This window comes from Mastacembelus armatus, chromosome 4, assembly GCF_900324485.2.
Source record: "Mastacembelus armatus chromosome 4, fMasArm1.2, whole genome shotgun sequence".
Classification (NCBI taxonomy): Eukaryota; Metazoa; Chordata; class Actinopteri; order Synbranchiformes; family Mastacembelidae; genus Mastacembelus; species Mastacembelus armatus.
Genome location: NC_046636.1, coordinates 23,834,141 through 23,858,678, shown reverse-complemented (window position 1 = coordinate 23,858,678; position 24,538 = coordinate 23,834,141). Strand labels below are relative to the sequence as shown.

The following is a 24,538-nucleotide window of genomic DNA, read 5'->3' as shown; positions in this document are numbered from 1 at the left end:
TGAACTGTCTGAATACAGCTGAAAGTGAAGTGGAAACTGTACCATTCTTCCTCTTTTCCTTGTCTCCTAAACTTTCAGACTTGCATGAGGTATTGATTCTCCTCTTTGCAATTTTATTGTATGAATTAGGCCATCTTAGCATTCAGTGGTTCAGCTTGCTTTGACTTTTTCATTATATGTTGTACAACTTTTAGTTAGATTGGATTGTACTTGTTTTTCAGACACCGATCAATAATATTAATAATAGCTTGCAAAACAAATCCCACCCAGTTCGTGTTATGTAAGAAAGGGCTGCAAATATTATCAATTATCAATTAATCTGGTAATTATTAACTATAAAATGGCTATACACATAAATCATTAGCATGTTTTACCACAGCAATTCTGTGCAGTAATTGCCTTATTGCTTTTCTCCTTCACATGATAACCAGACTTATCTGAGTCTTATTTCAGGCTTCTGTGTCTGAAAATATTTGAAAAATGTCCATGGTGAGGTTTAGCTACTGCATGACTGGCTGACTGGACAACACACACACACACACACACACACACACACACACACAGTGATTTCTGCCTCCCTGTCTTTGACAGACAAGATGATAGCAGACATGCTAATTGTTTTTACTTGAGAAGTTAATTAATTGAAGAGGAGGGCCCTGTCTGTCTATCCTAATTCTGTAGATGACCCTGTAATGGATGGGGCCTGTGTGTTGATATTGAAATATACAGGATGTGTGTAAACTGCTGGAGAAACCGTAATCTCTAAATTGGATTTTGGCAATTGAGAAAAGCAAATGGCTCTTGGTAATACAGTCAGCTGATGCAAATTTTAGATTGGAATGTCATTGGTTTGAATAGAAAATTACATAAAATTGTGGTTGTAAAACAGATGTCTATATGTAAATCTTTCTCAGTCAGCCTGAGTTAAACTGCTTTTATGTAGGAGCTTTATTTACAGTCAAAGTTCTGGTCTTCTTTCGCATTGCTGAGCACAAAGAAAGAGAAGTAGAAGCTGGATGATTTCAAATGTGATGGTGGATTTATGGTTTGCATGCATTAACAAGTAATTTGATGTTTCCAGTCAATTATTTCTAGTACTGCTTTGCATTTTTTCATATTAAATTGTTTAAAGCTCTTAAATAGGCCTGAATTAAATCAGTTAATGTCCTTACCTTGAAAATAATTTATGCTGTTATTTGTTTTTTACAGGTCCTGTCATCACAACCATTGATCAGATTTAATGGAAACCAAGGGGTAAGAAAATCTTTCTCTTCACCAACCCAATGCATTTATAGTTTTACATTAATATAAATGTTAGAACTAATAGGTGGTTTTTTTATAGGGCATTATTGCAGTTGGCTTGCTGAACACAGATAGTTGTTAAATTTCAAATTTCAGAAGAAAGTCAAGATTTTGAAGAGAGCATTAACAGAGCAAATCACAGGAATGTGATTATTCCATGACTGCTATAACCTGTGAGCTACAGTAGCTTTTTTTTCTTCTCTGGGTCCAGCTTGACACTACTGTGCCATGTCTCAAAGTGTCCACCTTAGAAAGCAGTAAGAAAGATGCTGCCATAGCTATTCTGAATTCAAATTTAGTGATCTAACAAATGTGTTATAAGCTGTGTCAACATTGCTTGAGGAATGCTGTCACTAAGACCTGTTTAGGCCCAGCCTAACTCGCTACTGGCCAAGAGATTTGTTTCATTTTGCTTTGGTTCCTAAATGTGCCAGACATCAGCTGGGCCTCTCAACATCTCTTGCATGGCCAGAGAAATACCTGTAAGCCTGTGAAAACGCCAGGTTCGCTGCCTGGTTTCCAGTGACTTTGAGTGTCAGATATTGTAAAAATACAGGAAGGATTGAAGGATATTGGACTTTAATGCATCAGTCTCTCTGAGATCTCTACCGTCCTTCACATACCGTAACTCTGGTATTTGATACTCTGAAAATGTTCTCTGTAGGAGTTGTGGGAAATTGGATTAGACTGTAGCCTGTCCTCTGCTGCAGGTAACTTGTTGATGAGCCACTGTCTTATTGTAGGCAGACACTAACTGGTCAGGTGTCAGTTGAGAAAACAAAACAGGCTCAAGAGAGCAGACTGGAAGCTGCAGGTGCTTGTAGCTGTTAATATTCACTACCACATCAGAACCAACGTTACACCTGCCTGCCACTGCTTGTCTCTTTGCTGCAATACAGGAAAGCAAGGAAATGCACAGGGAAACAAAAGATAGCAATGAAATATAGTTATTTTTATATTCCGCCTATCCTGCCTGCTTCTTTCTGCAACTGCTACCTGTCTGTTCCTGATGACAGAGCTCACACATGGGTATCACTACTCCCTGTCTGAGCAATTAACATTCACATCAAGAGAGTAAACCACTCACAAGCATTCACCGCATAAGCAACTGTTTCCTGCATCGGCAAAAGGCGGGGGTTTGCATGTGTGAGCCTGCCCAGTCAGACATGCATAGACAGTCCATTTGTTTTCCTGAATATGTAACTTTCACCTTGATGGGCTGATTTATTCAGTTATTTGCCTGGTCTCCAAACATTGTCTTGGGTTTTCATCTGTCCAAAATCTTCTCAGGACTGGTGCTTGTGGGTCTTAGCGTCAGAATGTTTGCAGTTAGTTCAATAGCAGAATTTCTAGCATCTTTTGTATGGTATTCTTGCTACATTCATCTTCTTCCTCTCCTACTCATTGACTTTAAAACCTGCTGCTTCCTCTGCAACACATGCTCTTGTCTTGTGTAAAAGATTTGACAACAGGTTATCATAGGCCATCAAATGTGTGACAAAGAGTGGCTCATAAGGCAGAGCAGATCGTTCTCTAATCAAAGGGTCTGTGGTTTGATCCCCAGTTTCTCAGTGTACCTGGGTGAAACGGTGAACCCCAAATTGCTCCTAATGGCTCTTCTATTGGTGCGTGTGTGTAAATAGGCAAATAGTGTAAAATGCTTTGAGTGCACTTGAGTGTAGAAAAGCATTATATAAGACCGTTTACCATATAAAAAGCTCCAGCACAAGTTGGCATTTCTACATTTGCAGATCATAATGCTGTTTACCCTAAAGGGCTTCCTCATAACGTTGTAGAATTGCAACATCCCTATATATCAGCAGAGACATTGCACACCAATAACATACAAAAAGAAGGAAGATGTATACAACCATAGGTTTGCTTGTAAAAATGCCTGGAATTAGATGAAATAGATTAGACTTGGAGCGAGAACATGGAGCTGTGCCAATTATATTGTATCACTGTTGTCAATTCTACAGTTCAACCTTGAATACTACATACAAAATCCCACTAATTAAAAAGACAAAAGTTGGCAGTGCAGGAGTATGTAAATAGAACAGTGACCAATTTGTCACTTACGTGCACATAAGCAATTTGCTTTCAGAGCTGACACTCCTATCCAAGGCACACAGATAACAAGCAAAAAAAAAATGCTTACCGATGGCTGCACTCTCACATTATCTGGTAGTACAACACCTGCCAGTACCACGTTTTGCCCATGCAGCAGTGTAATATACACACACAGCTTGTTAAAAATGTATTTTTAAGGTTGAAGTGTTAGGGAATCCACCAGATGCAAGCTCTTGATGCACTTGCTTTCCAAACTATCATAAATAGACCCCAAGCAGCAGCAGCCTAGCAAATTTGTTTAAACAGTCATTTCTTGATGCACATTTGGCTGTAAGATAACTGTGATTATAGGTTTACCTGAAATGGGTATGTATTTCTTACTAAATTAGAAAGGCATTATTTTGGAAAGGTTTTCACTTACAATAAACAAAAGATTTAACAAAATTCAACGAGAATGCAAGGAGTAGCAAAGTGACCTCCTCTAGGAGTCTTGATGTGTGCAGTGCTGCCATCTTCTCAACAGTTTTTCTGTGTAAAATTGGGAATAATGCACTGCAGAACACTGCCATCCTGTATCCTTATTTTTCACTCTCTCATATAGTTAGCAACTAAAATCACTTTCCTAAATATCTCTCAGCTATCATGTAGAAATGTTCTCGAAAGAGAAGCCATTAGATGTCTGTTTTTAGCCAGCATTGAAATGTTTTGAATACATGAAGTATATAATTACACTTCATCTAGTCATCTTTAATTTCATATCTCAGATGGTAACCCTGATGTTTATTGTCTGAACTTTTCAGACTGTTGAAATTGTGAATCGATGCATTTTAGTGATGCGGCAAGTTCAGTCCGGAGTAAAATCTGTTCATGTTGTAATCAGAATGCTGGTCAGAAGTGTTAGAGTGGTTAAATTACAGAGCAGATGGCCTGGCTGCCACAATGAGAGTCCATATTCATTCACTTGTTTTCATTCATCTGAAAAATTCGGACTTCAAAAACAGATGAAAGGTATTTTTCCAGGCAGGTTTGGGTTTAGATTTTAAATGGCCAAAGAAAATGTATATGTGGGCTGCATAAAAGATGCATGATACAAAAATATACCTCAAAATTCTGCATTTAAGCTCTGTTGTTGCCTCTGCTGTAGATTTCATACTCACTATTATTATGACTTTAAACTTTCTGTCATTCTTTGCAGTTTGCATATTAGCAAGTGCTGCAGTCATATGCTACTGGCCTGTTGCAATGAATGTATGGAGACGTTTTAAGTCTTCTTGTTGTTCTTTTACTTACTCCTACACCCTTCTGTCTGTCTTTCTGAATTGCCATTTGTTTCTGATTTGTGTTCTCTACATCTGAAAAACCAAGACAACAGCTCAATGGTGACACTGTAAATGTGAAACTACTGACATTAGTAGATACTTCTAGGCAGCTATTTTTTTCCTCTAGTTCCTGTGACAGCACACTGACTCTGTCATGGTTTCTCAGTTCGTAAATTGATGTGAAACTAGTTAGCTAACATGTTTGTTTTTGTTTGTTTTTTTCTTTCCATAATGTTTCTGTGATGGCAAATGCAGCAGGACTAGTTATGTTGTCTCTTACAGGGCACATGTTAATAGTTACCTGTCTATGTGCCATATTCTTGGCAGCGTGTTCACCTATGACAGAAAACAAAATGGGACGAGAGGCAAAACAATTGACCTGTCAGCACTGACTCTTCTATGTTGCCTTGGTGTGCCAGGGTCCTGCCCCTGTCTTATTTGTTTTTTGTGTCTTTTTGCTTCATCTCTCCCCCGGCCTTGGAGAGAGGACTAAATGAAGTGTGTGGGGGTTGGTCCTCTCCTGAAGCGAGCTCAAAAGAGGCATTGTTTGCCAAGCAGAATGAGAAGATGAGGCTAGCTGCAGGCAGAACAAGGAGGGGGTGGTTAGACAACCTGTTTAAAATCCACATCTGCACTTAGAAAAAAGCTTTTAAAGAGATTATTATTACTTGAAGGGGCAGTATGTTTCATTGTCACTCACTGCCGTTCAGGATTTAAGTAATCTTTATAGGCTCTTGTGCTTTTTTCCATTGCTCTGTTTTGTCTAGGCCTTCTGACAACAGCAGGGCAGCTGCAATGAAGCGTTTTAATTCTGCAGCCTAAACTATTTTAATGATAGGGCTTTTAGACTTTGAGATTACAACCTAACTCCTGTCATAAGACTATGTTACACTGTCCACAGCTACATTATCTCTGTTCTGCTTCAGGATTAAGCAGTTTAGAAAAGAGCAATTGCATACATGTGCGATACATTACTCCTTGCATTTCTTTTTAGGTCATTACTGTTTTTACACATTTTGCACAAGTCCCTGTTCAATCATTAGTTCTGTCAACACAGATTTAAAATTATGAACTATATATATGGAGTAGATGTGCACCTTTTTAAAGTGAATGGAAACTTGTTAAATTGTGTAATGTATTATACAAGCTCTACTTTTTTGAGACTGTGGGTGCATAATGTTATAAATATTGTTGATGTCAAAATTGGCTCACATCCCAAATATACTCTATATATGCATATAACTTGTCAGCATCCTCTGCTTAAAGTGTACAAAGAGACTGTATAGTATAGATTCATTATAAAGGCAAACCCCCAGTTACTAACAGCAAACAGGGCATATTAGCTTTTATCTTAATGAAAATCATTGTCTTTAGAAACTGTACATGCTGATGGTTGAGTAAGTTCATGTATGCACATCATGGTTCCAGTGCTCCCAGTTTGTAAAACTGGGGCCTAAGCCATTTGATGTGGAGGAACATCTTTCTCTTCTCACTCTTTCATTCTCTACAATGTGAGTCAGTGACTGAGTCATTCCCCTGTCTTGCCTTTCAGTCAGTTCCTCCACGTCTTAATCATTTCTGGATTCGTGTCCTTCACCTAACTTCTCTGTTCCTCCATATTTACACATAAACATGACCTGACTGTGTTCACGTTTAAAACTGGTCCAGCTATAAAACTTGGATGTGTTTCAACACCACAACATATAGTACAACCTGTCTCACCATAGCTCCTCCTTCCACAAATATACATATGTTCCTATGTAGTTTTTACTGTAGGCAGTTGCAGGTTTTGCCTGCTTTTCAACCCCCTCACAAAACAAACGCTAAACTGCAGGGGACTAAATGATTGTGAAGTAGCCTAGAGATGCCTTAGGGGAGATGCCTTTCTCCCCTATGGCCTGTCCAGAGCTATTTTTATGTATTTAGCAGTAGCAACACTGGCTGGATCATCTCTGGAACTTCAAATGCGATGTAGGATTTAAACTATTGTAATGTCTGGTAGCCAAATGATTGGTGGTTTCAGCAGCAGCAAAGGTAAAACATTCATAAAACATTCATAACTTGTGAATGTAACATGTCTTGTTACTTTCAGGCAGCTCAGCTCACCACAATGGGTTCAGGCTGTCCTCTGGGGTTAAAATGAACTGTTTGTCTTCCTACATCTATGGAAAAATTGTGTTGTTCCTCCCACAATAAATTTATACACATCAATATATACTACAGTGTCCAGTACACAGCCTTGTGTTCGTTGTTGACTACTGTGATAATATCAGTAATAACAAATATACTATAACAAGGTTGTATTTTCAGATTATGACAGTTATTGATTTATCTCTGTGGTAAGTTGCCACAGAGGTTGTTATGTTATACTCAAGTGGAGCATTATGTATAACTGAGAGCAGACATCTTTCAGGAAGGCAAATAAAGGACAGTGTGTTTATTTATAGTTGGCCACCTGCAGCCTTCACACATATTAAGACCTTTAGTAAACAGAGCTGAGCTTCCTACAGTCTGACTGCATGTCAGTCACTGCACTGATGAAGAAGCCAGTGAAACACAGGCTTAGCCTCTGATGTTGGTTAGGTCACTTTCAGTGAACTCCTCACTGGTCAGAAACACCTCTACTGGACATGTAGAATAATCTCATTGGTAGCTTCAACTGTGTTTTGGATTAACTTAAGCTGGATCCTGGAGTTGCCCCTACCCACTAGAACTTAAAGGGCTGATATGATGCTCAGCTTTTCTTTTCCATTGTAATTTTCTTTTTGTCAGTCACTGTCTACATGAGGGTGGGGATGAGCTTGTCTTTCTCTCTCTCTCTCTCTCTCTCTCACACACACACACACTACTGAGCAGGGGACATTGAGTACAGTGCTCATTAATTATGCATGCAACAAAATCTGCCACTAATGGAGACTGGATGAGTAGTTTATCAAACAACTGTTGAGTAAGTAGAACACAAACTTGCTTTGCCTGTGGTAAACTTGCTGAAATTCCTTGTTTTCTCTTTGAATCTGAGTTTATGAGTCTATGTTCACACATATCAACACTGATGTTTAACTCATCATGATTGACAGCCCTGCAAATACCCACACATTCCTTCCTTGAGTTCTTGGGACTTGATTTAGTACTACATACTGAGTGGTGCCATCATCAAAGTGGGCTGTGGAAGCAAATGCAGAACGCAGGACAAGGTACAAGTTCCAATGTACTCAAGCACAAGGAAAATGAGCTTGGAAGACTTAGCCCTGTCAGGTCACTGCCATGGCCTAAAACTGGTGTTTTTGTCTTGAGGACTTCCCGAATTAATTTAGTCTTGAATTCACATTCTAATGAGAGGGTGGTAAACCCTACAAACGTGGGAACAAATAAAAAGCAAAACCACCATAAAGTGTCTTAGTAAGGTGCTGGGCCACCATGTGCCACCAGAACAGCCTCAGTGCACCTTGGCAATGATTCAACAAATCTATGAACTCTGCTGGAGTGATGAATGGAAGGATACTCCCTCATTTGATGATGGTGGTGGAGAGCATAGTTTGACATTTCAGTCCAAAACATCTCATTGGTTTTCAGCTGGGTTGGGATGTGGTAACTGTGAATCACATAGAATAGGTTTCACATCATTTTTGCCAATCGGTGATCCCTCGTGTCCTGTTAGTGGAGGCATTGTTTCATCATAAAATTAAAGTGATAACTCAGAGCAACTTCAAGTTACAGTGACTTTTACCTCTTAGGAGATCCAAGCCATGCCAACAAAATCCCCCTAGCCCTAAGCATAATAGAACCACCAGAGCATTGTAGAGGGTCAAGTGTTGACGTTTCCCTCTGTCACCCGTGTGTTTTTTAAGGTGGAACAGGTGTCCTTAAGTGTGGCAAGTTTTCAATGTTACCCTGTACTTTTTTGGCTCTCTCTAACATTTCTCTCTGACTATTACTGTTTCGTCGCACTGTGTTAAAATGTTAACTACTTTGACACAATGCCTGTAATGATGTATTTTAAAGTGAAAATGCCGCATCTGCATCCCAGGTGACACTCACTGCATTTAAGCTTCATGTCTAGCAGCTTGCTGATAATTAGAAGCTTGCAGAGGTTAGGAGCTAGTTAACAATGGTTAACTCCACTTCTTCTGTAGTCCTCTGAAAGCAACACCTGTAGTGTGGGAGGAAGGTAATTATGGGGCTGGAATAGGATGTACATAACTGTCTCGAAGGCCAAAAACTGCAGAAATACCTATCATAGTTCTTCTGCTATAGTAATTTCCCTGCAGTTCTTCCAATCATATGTTGGGAGCACAGTTGGGAACACTCTGCAGGGCATAGACTATCCCAGTAAAGAGAGAGTGGTAGATTTTAGTGGCATTTTGTGAGAGTTTCTAAGTTTCTGATGCCAAATAAAAATGCATCAAGCTTATCCCAATAAGCTTTGCCTAGTCAGAAACAAGGTTTTTACAGTTTATGACACTGACATTTGTTTATAGATCTGAATACACCAGACAGACAAATGAGTGTTTAACTGAACTCCACACCCTTTTTGTGTATTTAGTCATCCTTTCATAGGGCTTGGCTGGGGAGTATAAATGTTGTCCAGGTGTGACTAGAATGGAGAAAATACACAATAATGAAAGCCTGGAAAACAGCCTTAATTGTAACTGACCAGATCTTTGTGCTTTAAAAAGCAGAATGGTATAGTTTAACATAGCCATGTTTCATCTTGTTTTCTTGTTCTTCTTTCTTCAACAGAAAATTTCAATACCACGGTCAGAAAATTCCAGTGAACTGCAAACGTTTACTTTCTACCTGTCCAATGTGGGCAGAGATAACCCCCAGGGCAGCTTCGACTGTATCCAGCAGTACATCACCAGGTGAAAACAATCAATCTCACTCACTTTCTTCTGCTATTTATAGAGTGTGTAACTTCTTCTTCTTCAGAAACACAAGTTTACTGACTGTATCAAATTAAATATAGTAGTTCAAATTTATATTAACCGTGGGAAAGCATGAGCTTTGTATAAGTCACCTAATGAACATTTAACATAGTTGGCACCTGAGGTGAATCACCAGGCTTCACAGTGAGATGCTTAATAGACACGCCTGATGAACACAACAGGAAATTTGGCACCAAGTAAAAACCACTAAATGGAAATATGCAACTCAGAGGTTTACAGGCATGACATATTGTATTGTTACTTCTGTATCTTGGTACTAATACTACTTATTTACATGTGTGAAACATTTATACTGCCAAATGGTGTGCTGTCAAAATTCAATCCAAAAATGACCTTTAACCTATTATTTGTTCAATATTGAATGAATCAATAAAAAGGGCTTGGAGGTTATGCACATGAGCAAAATAAGAATGAGCATGTTCAAAACTGAGTGCATGCATTTTGATTTTTGATAAAGGCTTTGGCTTTGCTATATTTCCTGTGTAAATAAATGTGTTCAAATACATTTGAACTTTATTTGCCTTTGCTCTTTGCAAGCAACTCCTCGCAGTAGGAGTGCCTGTTTCTGTAGTATCTGCAACAACACAGATGTTTATGATGGGGGTCCATCCCCTTGATTGTAGTTGACGTGCGCAAAAATGCTGACTGATTCAAATAAACAGCACCAGATGTCTGTTGAAGCGGAAGGAAGTAGAAAAATTAAAATGGGGAACAACAAAAATCCTCTGCTTCTGTCAGGCTTCTGACCCCATTACACTGAAAATATTTTTAACAAGTGGGTCAGGTGGAGTTCATCGACATCTCTTACTGGATCCTAATCAACCTTGAGTTTCATTCTAAAACCCAAATGACAGTGCTCAGCGTGCACTGATGACACATGATCTCATTTTGTGCCAAGTGTTCATCAAAGTAGAGGGGATTCTAGAGAGTTGGGAAAGAATGGGAATTGATGTGGCAATAAGGTGTTCTGTGGGAACCCAGAGTTGGATGGAAGTTGAAAAATAATAGTTATTACTCTCAGGCTTTTAAATGCATCTCAATCAAGGGATGAAATACAATGTGAAGAAAGGGGTTATAAGATTTAAGGTTGATACTGAAATTCAACTTGTAATGGCGGATTTAAGTTCAATATTTTACAATAGTATCCTCTAAAATACAGCATGTTGGTTTGTCTCCTGACTATTTCAAATAAGGGTCAGATTAGTCATCTAACAACTTGAAAATAACTATCAGCGATTCCCTTGCAATATTCACTATACTTTTCCTACTGAAGCTTCTGGTCATTCTCTCCCTGTCTTCTTCTCTCAATGCTTCTTCTTTGCTTTTGACAGTGAAGGGAGCATTCAGCTTGATTGTTTGGGTGGGATCCAGGACAAGATTACAGTATGTGCCACAGACGACTCATACCAAAAAGCCAGGGAAAGCATGGCCCAGGTTGAGGAGGAGACTCGCAGTAGGAGTGCCATCGTCATCAAGCCTGGAGGAAGATACGTAGGTGAGGAGATGTGTTGCTGACACAAAACTACTTCTTCTTAGTTGGGTAAGGTGCCAGTACTTGATAATGAAAGAAATATTTCCAAAAGCCAAAAGGTGTTAAGAAGCAACAAGCATGAAGAGAGTCGAAATGTTTCTGTGAACACCCAAATAGGCCGTGGTTTTGTGTAATCTTCCTCCACTGGTGAGTGGATTCACACCAGACTAGATGGGTTATTTGTGGTTTGGGGTGCAGGGCTGAATCTCAGAAGTCCAGCACACTGCCAGCATGCCTAATCTGTCTCCAGGACTTCAGTGAGTTTGAGTGGCTGGTTTCTCAATGGTTAAGCATATAACCATTCGCTTTCATCATAACCCTGTGAATGTAATCTAAAAACAAGAGCCAAAAATATATCCAGGCATAACACATCAACTTCCTGACTCTTTGTTTTGATCTGCAGCCTGAACTACAAAACACATCAGGCTACAGCTGCAGAAAAAACACAGCAGCATTTCCTCATCTCTTACAAAGAAATAAGTCCGATATAAGCCTATTAACTGTTTAGCACTGAGTCAAGAAATGTTTTGTCCTGTGTTGTCGAATCAGAGTGTTTCAGTCTTAGTAGCAGGCAGCACAAGATCCCTCTGAATCTGATTCTCCTGACAGAAAGTCTTACTGGGAAAAGGTGATAATGGCTGACAATAGTAATAGTGTGGGTGGATGTTGCAAGAGTAAGAGTTCATCTTTTTTTTTTGAGTAATCTAAAAGCTCTCCTAGTCATGAACAGTCATTGCATTAAAAGATTTGAACAGAAATAAATATATGTTTTCGTGAGATTATACTTGCATGTTAAGAAAACAAGGAAGCACTGGCTGCCCACCGAAAAGTCACTTGCATTCTTTTCTGCCAGCACTTTTGTTTCAGTGGTAGGTTGTTGTATAGTTTGCAAAATTCCTCTCACAGCAAAACTGAAAAGTTCTCATCACAACTTGTAAATGAGCTGTAAAAGAATGTGTACCATTTCCATTTAAGTGCTCCATGACCAATCCAAGGTTTTGTTTTTTTTCTTCCATTTTACTTTATAATCTACATTGTGTTAATTACCAGCCAATTCTGAATTTAAAATTGAATGACTGAGTGCACACAACAAAATACTGCAGCCCTGAATTTAGTCTGTCATAAACATAACCATATTAATTTTGTATGTCATCACAGTATTTTCTAACACAGAAACCTGTATTGTTTTGAAATCTACAATGCCTGTCTCTTCCTTATTTAGCTTCTTTAATGCCAAACCTTTCCTTTTACATCTCTAACTCCTCTCAGGTAAGAAGGTTCAGATCCGAAAACCAGCACCTGGTCTCTCAGACATCGCCCCATTGCGGAGAACATCTCGGCCTGTCATTATCTCTAGCAGTACAATGAAGAAAAGCACCACTCAGCACAGGTCGCTCCGAGAGCGCCTGATACACCTGCTGGCCCTCAAGCCTTACAAGAAGCCTGAGCTGATCCTCAGGTTGCAGAAAGATGGCCTCTCACAATTAGACAAAGACTCCCTTGACAGCCATCTGCAACAGGTTACACAGGCATTTTGTCATACTATCCACACCTTAAGTCAGTCATTCAGACCTCACAGTGAACTTATCCCTTCTGATTATCCTCAACTTTCTAGTGTAGTAGACTCAGCCCTGGCTGTCTTTCATTATGTAGGTGGCAAACCTGAACGGGAAAGACAACACCTTCACATTGAAGGACTTTTTGTATAAGGAAATTCAGAAGGACTGGCCAGGCTACACAGAAGGAGACCAGCAGCTTCTCAAGAGGATTCTGTTTAGGTAAGTTTCAGGTATCATTGAAACCAGTAGCCCATTCTGTAAAATACATGTGAAGTGACACATTTTGCAGTTAAATGCATGTAAAGGTATGTGCAATCTTTAAAAAGGTTAGTGTAATGTGCATTTTTTGTTGTAGTCTTTTTGGTGTTAGGGAGCACTAATTTGTGACACTGCAAACTGCAAAGCACCTTGTTTTGTTGTTTTTGTTGACTGTCTGTGGCAAGACTGACACCACAGGGTGATAGCTCTGGTATGTAAGAATTATGGAGCTGCTGAAACCAGTGTGGAGGAATGTTCATAAAGGAATGACACATATGCATGCAAAGTATTTCCCTTTAAGTATGTTAATATGTGACCATTTAAGATTCACATATGATGTCTGAGATATGAGATGAGGTCATCTTAAATTGAATTCTGTGCACTTGTCCCTGATGTCATGAATTATGCAGTACGAAGTATGCAAGTATGAATGTGCAAAATTTACATAAATCCCAATTTTTGTCCTTGTGGTAATAGCAGGTGTCTGTCTTTAGAAAGATTTCTTTGTGCTCCACTGAATTTCATCAAAGTGTTGCATTTGTTGACAACATGAGCTGCTGGCCTTCCTCCCAGTGGAAAAATGTGGTTTTCTCAGGATCTGGGACATTAAAGAAAAGCGAGCTTCCAGTTAGCTATATATAGACCAGGCAGCAAAGCTCACTGTGTGTTTGTGTAGTAGGCTCAAGAATAGCTCCTATTCTCCATGATGAGCTTTAATGAACCTGAAGGTACAGCCCCGAGGGCAGCTAGTGTTCACACTGACTGACCAGAACATCAGACACACCTGGATGATACAGTGCAATGCAAACCAACAGCACTGCAACATATACTGATTCACTGACTGATTTACTGACAGCATGCTAGCATAGTGTTATGGTATGTTTGCCCTTTTATTGTATGTTGGTATGTACAATAACACTAACTGCAGTCTTTAATGAAATGGTCCACCAAAATAGTACTTAACTCTATTTTCTGTGCGCACGTGTGTATAGTTGTATTTTGTTTGTAAAGGAATGCATGTCTCCACACATTTAGAGCCCTGTGTCTGCCTGTGTGTCTCCAAGTTGTACTGTACTTTAAGCTGTTTGAGTTTATCAGCTGACTAACAGCCACAGTGTCCCAACTAATGCTACCTCCCCCTTCCCAGCTTCTCCAGAGTTTTGCTAATGCAGTCAGTCACGCAGGAGTAGCACACCAATATGACTAGGACGCACATGATGCAACAGTGTTCCAGCACATGCTGATCCGTGTATGAGGTGGCACTTGTCCAAGGTTCAGCCATATCAGTCAGCCTGCTGTCTCACTCGTAGCTCCTGCCTCTCTACCTCACTGTCCCCACCACAGACATACACACAAACACGCATGCCCTCACTTAGTTAGGGTGGGGCCTTGACAAGACTTTGTGTATTCAACTGCCCCCTACTGATAATGTCATCAGACTAAAGGTGCATGTTCAGACTAAGAAGTCATTGTTGTAGTTGTGGCTTCTTCTTAGAGCTGCTTGTTATAGCAAACAGACTGAATCTCTGCATTATTAATTAATTCTTAAGTGCATGTACATTTTTTTATGTTTTAAATAAGATTGGATCAATAGGTTGGCTGTGTCATGCTAATGTGATCAATGTTGTGTTGGCTGTGATAGTTAGGTAATGTTGGTCTTGGTTGGGTACCCATATATTGGCACAGCTCTTTTGTTTTGACACTGCTGCCCTGTGACAGGTTAATCTGGTACATAATGAGTTCAGATTTTGTACATCATAATAAATATGAGGTTTTGTTAACATCAGATAGTTCATAAAACAATGTATGAAAACAAAGTGTGTCCACACTTAAAGTCCATTTAGACTTTGTAGGTTTGTAGTGTGCATATTGCTGCAAACAGCATCCATATCCAAAGTGATCTACAGTACCACATTTTCTCACATTGTGATGTAATGCAACTTTTTCACTTAAAGCAGCTGCCAAAAATGTTTCAACCATTTAATAAATGTGAGAGATTGTACTTTTTCTTTTTTCAGAGAAACAGCCATTATTCATTTAATTCATTCATTAATGATTAGATTTGCCTCATCCATTTTTTTTTTTTTTTAGGTGTGTGTTTAGAAGATGTTCTGTCAAGAAGCTCCTCCTTGACTCAGTTGCCATAGCTATGCGCTCATCCACACAAAGGGGCTGTTGTTTCTAATGTGTTCATGCATCTGTAGAATTAGCCTATCACTGAAGAAGTGACAGCTGCATAGTTCGGATATTTTGCTTGAGAGTAATTTCTTGGAATAGAGCATATCTGAGCTGTAAGAGAGAGCTCTAAGTAAAGCAGATTCCGCAAGTCTCTAGTATTGCTGCACTAGTGTTACTGTAATGTTGTCACGTCAACAGATAGATGGATAGATAAAGTATTGTTCTCAGTTCTCTCTTTATGCTGAGATGACATCCTGCAGAAATGCTAACATTTTTCTGTGGTCTGTCTGTCTGTCTGTCTGTATGCGTGCATGTGTTAATTCTCTTAGAAAACAGTGTCAAGCCCCAAACTCTGCACATCCACCAGAGAGCCCACCCAAAGAGCTAGCCAGCAGCTCGCCATCTCAGGTAAATTCCTTGTTTCTTCTCCTACCTGTCTCTGGCTTTACCATCCCTAAGCTGCCATACTGCTTTTTTTTTTCCCCAGATGTACAATAACCCATCTTTTGCTGCAGCCATATTTGTGATCTGGTAGTGGACATTTTCAGGATGTTGCATCAAAATTCCAAATGTTTTAGGGTATATGTTGGTATATTAAGTCATTTAAAAATACAAATACAAGAATTCCATGACAGAGCTAGTCTTTTTAATAATTTTATTCAGTTCAAGGCTGTTATATTAAATTTTAAGACTCTGCTTGATATTTATTCGGTAAAGCATAAATAATCTTTGGGCAGCTAATCTTTAACTAGACCTTGTTTGCCTTTAGTTGTTCCAGTGGATCAAGTAGAAATTATAAGGGAATCACCAATGATGTGTGTGGGATTTTGTTGTTTCATTGTCACCTCATGGTTTCTGGGAGGGCTTTTTTTAAATGCTCTGACTCCCTCCAAAGTAATTGTGTTTTCTCTGTTTTGTCAGTGAATCTCAGTTTAAGTAAATGTTTTGTGAGCTGATTCCAGTTTACCAGTTTTACTTACTAAAGGTTATGAGCTCGTGAAGAATCTTTAAAGACATATATATTGATTACCTGCGTGCCAAAGGTTTGTATATAAAACCACACACTAAATCTCCATTTTACTGAAACTTTTTTAGGTCAGGCCAGCCTTCTGAGTTTGCCCATTGTTGACACTTCCATTAGGCAGGAGGAGGAGGAGCTGCTCTGTTACATGAATAGCTCCTTCCTCTCAGGTCTTTCTCACCTCAGACACCTACTCTATGCCTCTTCCTTTCCACTCCCTCCCTCAGTTAACACAGTACACAAGCAACAGTACCCCAGGCTCGTTTAAACTTTTTAGACTGGTATAACAGCAGCTAAAGCTGTGTGCAAACCACAGGTAGGTGAGGCAGGGATCAGGTAGCACTGCAAGACAAACAAGGTGAGACCATGTCTGCACCAAAATAGGGGTTGGACACAGCCTTTATTTCCAGTTATTTTCAGCTTCCCTTTTCCTTAGTGACACAGAAAAAAGAGTGAAATCTCTCTCTTTTCACCTTTTGGTCAGTGAAAAAGTTCTCACTGCAGTTGTTTATCTTAAGGGGAACTGATTTCAATCGCAACAGAATTATATATATTTTAGATGATTGCTTAGTGGCTTGTTTAAAGAGCCTTCCAAGTTTGTTCTCACTGTTGTTTTGGACTGACAAATGCCTTCATTTTGGGACAGCCAAAACGAAGACTGACTGTGATTTGCTCAGCCACTCCCAAAGACATTAGTGCAGGCTGGGTCATACAGGGCTTGTCTGTAATGTAATCCCTGCTATTGTGAAAAGACAGCACAGACATAGCGACCGTGGTTCTGAGAATACTCCTTTATACTCAAGTTTTACCATCTAACTGCTTATAATATATACTCTCTTCTGTGCTCTCCCTTGCCCTCTGCAGCACAGACCATTTTTGTTTGGCCTAGACTGCAGTTTTCCCCTCACTCCCTCCGAGGAAACCTGAATTTGTATTGAATTCTATGTTATGTTCAGCTACTAAAATGGCTTTATATTTATTTATTTTTCCAGAAACGGGCTGCTTCTGACTTTATTGACCCTCTTCTCAACAAAAAGCCCAGGATATCACACCTTGCCAACAAGGCTGCTACAGCCCCAGTTAATGGCAAGCTTAGCTTCTCCAACGGAAAAGGGGAGGCAGGAGGGGTGCAGGCAGGAGGGGCAGTTTCTGTGTCAGAAGGTGCCATGACGTCTAGCTCCCAGCAGCTCCCTGTGCTGGACATCCCTCGGCCTTTTGAAGCACTGTCGGATGTCAGCAATGACTCCAGCCACAATGGGAGAGATTGTGACTCTCAGGAAACAGCAGTATCTGAGAGGTTGAACCACCCTCCTTCACACTTTCCTGTGTCAGTGGTACTTAATGCGTCCAGCACTGGCACGCCATCTCCTGGACACACAGTCCTGGAAGGTGCTCGGGACAAGAGTCCTTCATCCTTCAACAACAAGTCCAGGAAGAAGTCAAAAAAGCATAAAGACAAGGAGAAGAGTAAAGACAGAGAAAGACCAAGACAAAGGGAGCAAGGAAAGGAGAGGAAGATGGAGAAGGAGCATGTGCCTGAGACTAACACAGCCTGTGAAATGAGCCCAGGAAACCTCAAAAGCAACAGTATTCCACACAAAAGCACAGGTGACAATAATACACAGGCATAATCTTTGTCTTCAGAACAAAATGACTTATTTGAATTCAAGTTCGCATCAGGAGATTTCCTATTTAAAAGTGTACTACTTTACATGGATGTACCACCAGTTAGTCAGCGTAGTGAGTGGGTGATGCATCATGTGACCAGTATCTGACTCATTCATTAAGCAGAGACCCCTGCTCTTTAGCTTCATGTCATCAGTAACCTGAAATAGACACCTGTGATTTCAACTGGCCCAGAATTTCACATTTAAGAGATTATAAATTATGAATAATGAACTTTTTTTGTGTAGCATTTCCAGTTGCACCACAGCAAGTTTTATCTACAGACACAGCAAAGTTAACTGTTTTAGATGAAAGCTGCTTTCTAACTGTGTGACTGTTTCAGATCTGAATGGAATGTGCAACAGTACCAGTATTCCTTTGTCGTCAGCTGAGGTGGCAGAGTATTTATTGTGAGTATTTTTGCAACTTTAGCTTTCAGTACATCGTACATCCATTGTGCTTGCTAATAACTGAGATTTTGGATGTTCTATAAACTCACAGAAATAAATCAGGGGTTTTTATACCCTAAAAAAGAGACCCAGGATGGACAGATGTGCAGTAAAAACACTGCATGAGGTGAAAGTATAGGTTTATACCAGTGTTCTAAAACCAGTGGAAAGTTAGTCGTAATGTTGCCCTTTTTACAGCAGTTGCAGCAGTTACTGTGACACACAGCTCAAAGAGGCAATAAAGACACTTAAAAACCATTAGAGCCTGATTACCCATTTATGTCAAAAACGAGTCATAACTTAGTCTAAAATGAACACACAGGATATGAATATTTTTAAATTTGGTGTAACTTGAGCTGAGGGTATCATTATCTCTGAACAAATGTCGGTATATCACTTAGGAATCGTAGGAAAAAAAACACTTCTCATATCACCAAAACTTACCTCATATTCATCATATATTTAAATATAGTAGTAGTTTTCTCTACACCCATGGTTACGTTACAGACATGACCTTCTAATAGCTAATTGGGCAGACCTTGAATGCTGCCAGTGTGATAAAATGTAATATAATTGAGGTTAAATAAAAAAAGGTAGTGCAATAGAAGAGGTAGAGTAGAAGAGTTTTGTTTTTGTCTGAGGTGGGGTCCACGGTGTCGGTTAATGAAGTTAATTAAAATACTAATTTCATTGGTTTGTGTTGGCACCTCTTGTTGAGTTTCCTTGTAATGTCTGTTTTCCCTCTTACTTAAACATAAGTGCCTGAATAGAGTTTTTGTAGACTTTGTGACTTTCTGTGTAAATCCCTGTTCAGTAACATTTTCTCTTTTTGCCTATCCCAGGAAGTACACAGTGATTAGCTCTCCAGAACAGCGTCAGAGGTATAAAAACGATTTCAACGCAGAGTACAGCGAGTACCGGAGTCTGCATGCTCGGATAGAGGGCATCACCCGGCAGTTTACTGTACTTGACAATGAGCTCAAACAACTTCAACATGGCACAGACAAATACAAGGTAGAGTCATTAAAGAATGCACCAAAATTTTCCATTTTTCCCAGAGAACATCTTAAAAAATGTTTAAATAGGCTTCATTTATTTATTGGTTGCCCATTTTATGTCTCTCCTCACAGACAATCCACAATCAAATACTTCAAGAATATCATAAAATTAAAAAGGTAGGTTTTCATGCTTTCACTGAATTTGATAGCATGGAACATATGACTAGAGTATTTGACTGTGCTTTTTCATGTCCCCTGCAGACTAATCCAAACTATAGCCAAGAGAAGAACCGCTGTGAATATCTACACAACAAACTTGCACATATAAAGAGACTTATTGCCGAGTATGATCAACAGCAACTTTAAAAGTAGTTATTAGACATTGTTTCCCTGTTATCTCTGGAAACCAAGCAGATAAAGGAATTCTGCATTCTGCTTGTACTAAACAACTAAACAATGTTCTCATTAAAGATGCCATGAAGGGAGTATATTCCTCTCATTGGGGCTGGAAGCTCTAGTGAGGACTAAGCAGGACACTTTTTTGTTTTTTGTTTTTTTTTGTTTGTTTTGTGTTTTGTTTTTGTTTTTTTGGAACATGGAACTGTGTCTGGTGTGGCCAGGTCTGTATATTTACAATGCATCTCCAGAAAGAAAGGTTGTGTGGCTTTGTTTTTCTTAACAGCCCACTCTGCTTATAGCGCACAGAGGCCTCAAAGAGTCCTTCTTTAGAGGGATGGGAAAGGGGAGATAAAAATCAAATGCAACTAATTTGTTTTTGAGTAAAGAAAAAATAAGTGAATTATATATTAGTTCTCCCGATATACTGGAACGAATGGTTGTGATGTTGAATTTACTTCTGTCTTTATTTGTATTTATTTTTGACACTTAACTGGGGGAATTAGTCTGTTTTACACTCCTCAATATCAGTACTTAAAAACTGTCTTTTCTGTCATCACATCTTGAATGTCTGCCAGCATTTTATTCAGAAGCTGCCTTGCCCGTCTAATCATCATTCTCTTGGCATTAATTGTTTTTGTCTTTGAAAGAGGTGCCGATATTACTATTGATTAAATCAAGCCCTTGCTTCTAAATGCACAGTCAGATGCAGGTTTGTGCGCTTGGCTTTTCTTTTCTAAAATCATGTGCACGTCTTAACAAAGGGGATGTGTGAAACTTTCCTCTAGAGCTGTAGATTGTCTGTAAACACAGTCTCTGGTATGTTCATGGGTTACACCAGTAGTCCTTTGTTATGGTTTAACATATTCTATCAGTGAAAGACTATAGTAAGCTTTTTAATGTGTTTTCTTTCCAGTTTCGATCATGATGGCTTTTGTAGCAATAGAATCATTCAGTTAACTGAAGAGTTCATTGCAAGTTTGGCCCTTCATTACGCTATGGAAGATCCTCTAATTGTAAGATGATGCAGACAGGGCATTCAGATCTGTAGGCCTTTTCATTTTCAAAATGTTAACAAAATTAGTTTGGTCCACAGATCGGACATTTCCTAAGTTAACATTCTTGTCACCTTTAGTTATCTTGAAAACAGTGATTCCTGTGTCTAAGAGATCAATGTTTTTTGTTGTCTGCTCATCCACCAATATGGTAGTCCATTTGAGTCGACTGTTAAGATGAAGCCATTCCTGATCATCTTCCCACTGGAGCCTGGTGAACTTCCAATAACCTTCTTTCTGATGTGATGTCAGATATTCAATGGAGGATAACCAAGAAATCGCTTTCCCGGGTCAGCTCTCCTCTGAGAATTGTCCTATCAAGACAGATCAACTCAGTGTACCTGAAGACAAATGAGAAATGCTATATCAGAAGTCAAGTCAGCATATACATATCGATCTCTTTGTGAATATAAAATATGAGCACTTTTTCTCCTGATGTTGTTACCTGGGTGTTGCAGTGTTGTAATCACACTTTTGTTTGCCTGTCATAAAACATGCACTCTACATGTTTTATGAATGTGTTACAACGAGCAGTCTTTGCATCTTTACTTGGAAAAAAACTGCCCACTTCTGAAAATCCAAGCAATGGTCTAGTTGAATCAGTATTTATTCACAGATGTCTCCAACCAGCATGCATACCAAAGTGCTAACTGAGTGGGGTGAAACAAATCACTCCGTGTCACAGTATTCTATTTCCTCTTGTAATTTCTTTTGTCCTTATAATTTATGATCCAGTGGAAACTTTCTCAATGTTTTCTTGTGAGAAGTCAGAGGAGAGGCTCATTTGCTTCAGATGGAATATCCATAACTGGGCTCAAGTGTTTCGATGCAGTGTTAGGGTTCACATTTAATCATTATCCTAATGCAAACACTACGTTAAGGCCAATGCTCCAAGGCTCATCATAACAGCACTGCGGGGTCGAGGTGCCGGATGATTTTTGAACAGGAGAATGTACTTTATTTTTTTGTACCAGAGCCAACACTCTGCATCACCCAGTACTGCAACTTTTTACAAGAAAGACACTTTTCATTGATTCTTTACTGTATCTTGTTTCGACATATCTGTATTACATCTTGCAGTCAGAATCCATTGTGAATGAGTTGATGAGTTAACGCGTTTAGCTCCAACGGAGAGCAGACTGTGTGAAAGTAACGCTGTGCCAGCACAGGAGTACTGTTTTATGAGCTGATTGTGCCAAAATGACCTGTTGTATAGGTTTTTTTTTTTTTTTTCTCTTTTCTTTTGTCGGAGTATGTATATGCTGCTGTATAAGCAAAGAGGGCTTTGGAAAAAAGTCATGAAATGTTGGCGCTAAAACCCAAAGCACGCTTTTTGAAAACCATAAGGGACTGGGACTGAAATTGATTTTTGTTTCAATAAAATTCTTTGACAAAAATCTGATATTGTTATGAAAAATACTTCATGTGTTGATTTATTTCTGATTGGTACACACAAAGAATAACATTTTTATAGGATCATAGTGATGTTTTGGGCTTTGACAAGTCAGAAGATGTGGGTGTTTCCTTTGGCAAGTACCTGAAGCATCTTTAATCACAAAAACTACTTACTGGAAGCATTGAAGAGAGTGTGTAAAGATGCCATGAAACTGAAACTATTACAAATGAGAAATGGAAGTACTTCCATTTCTGGTTAATGCACTTCTAACATTTGTTTATAGAACCCTGTAGTGTACAGGATTTCCCTGTAGATGTCAGCAGTTTCACACTTTCCAAAACCTCCATTCAGAGTCAGCAGACCTTTTCAAGAAAGCAGTAAATGAAACGGAAACATTTTGATCCCTTCAAGGTCCCCAGTTCCCATTGTTTCTCCCAACAGGTAAACTGTTTTTTACAGTCTGTGATCTCCTCAGGAAGCCAATGGTTTGCAAGGGAATGATCTAAAAGCAGATTAAAGCATTCACTTTGCATTCAGCGTTCTGTTCCGGTATGTGCTGTGGCTAATGGGCATACTATTATTAGTTATGAGTGTGTGTTGTTTAGTGCTAAGTGTGTGATGTGCTCCAAAATATCGATCCACAAAAAGCCTCGGCATGGCAGCAGGAGATGCTCCAGCACGGCAACAGGGAGGACAGGGCTTGGTGTAATCTGACACACTGTGAAAGATCCCAGAAATCTACATAGCAACTGTGTTCCAGTTGGCCAGGCTAAGCTGTGCCTGAGCCTCGCTGTGCAGCTACTTGCTCGCATCCCAAAGTTGGCCTCAGCACTGCTCAGGGAGCTGGAGGGGGGTGTAGGCTGGTCAGTGAGTTCACTGTGGCAAACTGCCATCTCTCCCTCTCCTCAACATACAGCAGCTTATACACTGACATGTTTACACACACAGCAGTGAGACTGAGCCCCTCCTACCTCCATGTTTCCGAGGTTTTTCCCGAGATTTGTCTGGATTTCTGCTCTGAAATGTAGCAAAAGGTTTACACCTCTATTCAGATACAGTGCTAACTGAGCAGGTCAGTGCTTTAATGTGAAAATAGGGTCGAGGTTAAAAAAGGTCAGTGAAACATTCAAGGTAAATGGTTTATGTATTAGACAGTGCATTTCATGATATATTCAACTAAAATAATTCATTTTGGAGTTCAGCCACACTGCTTACATCTATCCATATCCACAAAGCAGGTCTCACTCCTGGCACATGAACTGTAGGCAGCTTAGCACTAAAGCTGTGTTAAAGAACCAGTGATGGTGCTCCTGTAAGCATCTAACCATTGACTGCAATGCAACGAGATGCACAGTTACAAGGTTACTTGACTGTATGTAGCATTTTAAACAGACAACTGCATCTTTCAGCTTGTGCCCATGTGTGGAGGTGAGTATTATAGGCACAGTGTAATAACAAGACGTTTGTGTCACTAGAACACAGTGCAGTTTTGGTTTATGGTGTGTTGGTGCCAGAAAGGGAAATTGTCATTAATCTCACTTTCTTCATCTCTGGGTTTGTTATCTTACAAGAACACTATTTGAAATTATCAGTCTACTTCTCACTGGCAATCTGTAGTCAGTCCTCCTTGGCATAACTGATGAAATGCTTTATGACTTTGGAGTTTGTCATCTTGATTCATCTCAAGTCATCTCTTGCTCATTCTGTTTTGTGCAGCCTGCTGTGTTTTCTCTGGGTCCTGTGTTATGTAGCCTGTATCTCTATATCTCTCTCTGTGGGACAGTGGGTGGTTCTGATCGTTCACAGTTCTCTGTGTTTGAGTGTCAAATCTAACAGAGGAAGATTGTCTTCCCACGCGGCTGACACCACATCCACATCAAGTTTAACTCCTTATCAGCAAAACACAAGTCTAGCTGGAGACATACTCCCTTTTACATGAGATGTTTTGACTTCTTAAAGCATGTTAGGCTACATCTATCATACCTGATAAAGAACACTTAACAAACAATATTTATTCCAAGCTATGTTGTACACACTGAATAAATACGTACAAAGTTAAGATTCAGCAGGTCAGTTTGTACTTTTTGTGCAATTTGATGACACTGGCATTGATTTTTGGTTGAGGGCCAACCTTTTGAACTCTCACCCAACATTCATGTTGCATGTGACTTAATCGTCTAACGATACTGGCTCTGTTGAAGATTCCCAGGCTGAAGTGAATCCACTTTTCCTTTTCCTTAATCCCTTTTAATTCTGCATAACCTGGCAACCCATCATTCTGTTATAATTTTTAATTCTTGTCCATAAAAACTCAGTCTAATAAAGAAAATATCAATATTTTACCAAAACCATGCTTAAGTGTTTTTGTACAAACTGAAAGACAGACTAGATAAAC

The 24,538-nt window shown here is 39.4% G+C and overlaps 1 protein-coding gene across 1 annotated transcript in view; it reads left to right on the top strand.

Moving 5' to 3' along the window:
* Positions 1-21,191, top strand: part of ell (elongation factor RNA polymerase II) — a 29,895-nt gene extending 8,704 nt beyond the window's left edge. Inside the window, exons 2-12 of the mRNA XM_026304985.1 lie at positions 1,210-1,254; positions 9,432-9,553; positions 10,969-11,132; positions 12,438-12,688; positions 12,822-12,946; positions 15,493-15,571; positions 17,177-17,792; positions 18,193-18,259; positions 19,141-19,312; positions 19,429-19,473; positions 19,558-21,191. Of these exons, the coding sequence (XP_026160770.1) occupies positions 1,210-1,254; positions 9,432-9,553; positions 10,969-11,132; positions 12,438-12,688; positions 12,822-12,946; positions 15,493-15,571; positions 17,177-17,792; positions 18,193-18,259; positions 19,141-19,312; positions 19,429-19,473; positions 19,558-19,662 (1,791 nt within the window). The 3' untranslated portion in view covers positions 19,663-21,191. The remainder of the gene's footprint in view (positions 1-1,209; positions 1,255-9,431; positions 9,554-10,968; positions 11,133-12,437; positions 12,689-12,821; positions 12,947-15,492; positions 15,572-17,176; positions 17,793-18,192; positions 18,260-19,140; positions 19,313-19,428; positions 19,474-19,557) is intronic.
* The last annotated feature ends 3,347 nt before the right edge of the window (positions 21,192-24,538 follow it).